Source organism: Teleopsis dalmanni, unplaced genomic scaffold (assembly GCF_002237135.1).
Source record: "Teleopsis dalmanni isolate 2A unplaced genomic scaffold, ASM223713v2 unscaffolded_contig_3752, whole genome shotgun sequence".
Taxonomy (NCBI): domain Eukaryota; kingdom Metazoa; phylum Arthropoda; class Insecta; order Diptera; family Diopsidae; genus Teleopsis; species Teleopsis dalmanni.
The window spans coordinates 1-1,388 of record NW_024035134.1 but is presented as its reverse complement, the minus strand read 5'-3'; the positions used below and the strand labels follow the sequence as shown (position 1 = coordinate 1,388).

The window sequence follows — 1,388 nt, the reverse complement described above, 5'->3', positions numbered from 1 at the left end:
ATTATTTGCGAAATCTGACAGACTTACTAACACCGCGTTATCAAATCTCAGAATGGTTACAGGCTCCTTGGGGAGGTATGCAGATCTGAGGTCAATTATTGCTTAGTCTGATGAAGTGATAAACAATAATCCAGTCAAGGCGCAAAGAAGGGTTTTGAAGAAACCTCGCAGTTAATAGAGAGTAAAAGTGCTCAGGTGCACTGACTCAACTAGCCTCAACATAATAATTAATTATCTAACAATATTAGTTAATTCAATACTAAATCTTGTTTAATGTTAATATTAATATTAATGTTAATATTAAAGAAAAGTTAACATTATATTAAATGTCAGAAAAATCAAATTAAATAATGTAGTCAATTTTCTTTCCATTTTCTTATCATTAACTTAAACTTGCATATCCGTTATATCTTGCTTAAGAAAAATATTATAAATTTCCAAAAATAATGGTTAGTATAAGTATCGAATTAGTATAAATAAAAAATTTAAATATTAATATAATCAAATAACTAATAAAAATTTTTTTATAAGTCAGACGAATTGCCTGCTAAAAAATTCTCGCCGGAAGGGCGATTGTATCAAGTTGAATACGCAATGGAGACCGTATCATATGCAGGTAGCTGTGTTGGTATTGTAGCTGAAGATGGTGTTTTGTTGGCGGTGGAAGATGGTGGTGATACCAAATTGAGGGACACTACCGTTGTATGCACTGGAAAATTATTTCAACTTTCAAAGTGAGTGGCCAATATTGATTGTCTGGGTATTATAAATACTAATTAATATCTTACAGTGACACAATTTGCGCGATGTCTGGTGTTGCAGGTGACTGCCTTGTACTTACTACGGAGCTACAGGATACTGTATACGAACACATTGAAGAATATGGTGAACAAATGCCATGTGAAGAATTGGTAAGGCATTTAGCCAGCATCATTCAGTCCTACACGCAATATGGTACTTACCGTCCGTTTGCCGTTTCAGCTTTATACATAGGATGGGATGAACGTTACGGTTATCAACTATTTCACTCAGATCCAAGTGGAAGTTATTACGGTTGGTTATGTACTGCTATTGGACGGGAGTCTGAAGTCGCAAAGAGTTTATTGGAGAAAGAATTGACTAAAACCGATTTCAAAACGGATTTGGAGCTAGCTAAGCAATTAGCTCTAAAAGTATTTTTAAAGATCTCCAAAAATAGTACAATAAACGAAGAAAATGTGAAGATAATGACTTTAAAACGTATCGATAATAAGATTGTTATAGAAAAAATTACGAAGGATGAAATAAAGGAGTTACTTGACAATGTAGATATGTCATGTGATGAAGATAATTAGAAGAAATTAACGTCTAAAATGCAATCTTATTTTTATTGTTTGATTATACAATTA

At 32.6% G+C, this 1,388-nt stretch overlaps 1 protein-coding gene across 1 annotated transcript; it reads left to right on the top strand.

Moving 5' to 3' along the window:
• The first annotated feature begins 386 nt into the window (after nucleotides 1-386).
• Nucleotides 387-1,357, top strand: LOC119665170 (proteasome subunit alpha type-4-like). Its single transcript, XM_038074469.1, has 3 exons — nucleotides 387-449; nucleotides 532-734; nucleotides 791-1,357. Exons 1-3 carry the CDS (start codon nucleotides 447-449, stop codon nucleotides 1,332-1,334), a joined length of 750 nt encoding a protein of 249 aa, XP_037930397.1. The 5' UTR covers nucleotides 387-446; the 3' UTR covers nucleotides 1,335-1,357.
• The last annotated feature ends 31 nt before the right edge of the window (nucleotides 1,358-1,388 follow it).

What these genes read in the sequence shown, in the direction of transcription:
- LOC119665170 (XM_038074469.1), top strand. An exon ending in AAATTATTTCAACTTTCAAA is followed by an intron (nt 735 to 790) that starts GTGAGTGGCCAA and finishes AATATCTTACAG; the next exon opens with TGACACAATTTGCGCGATGT.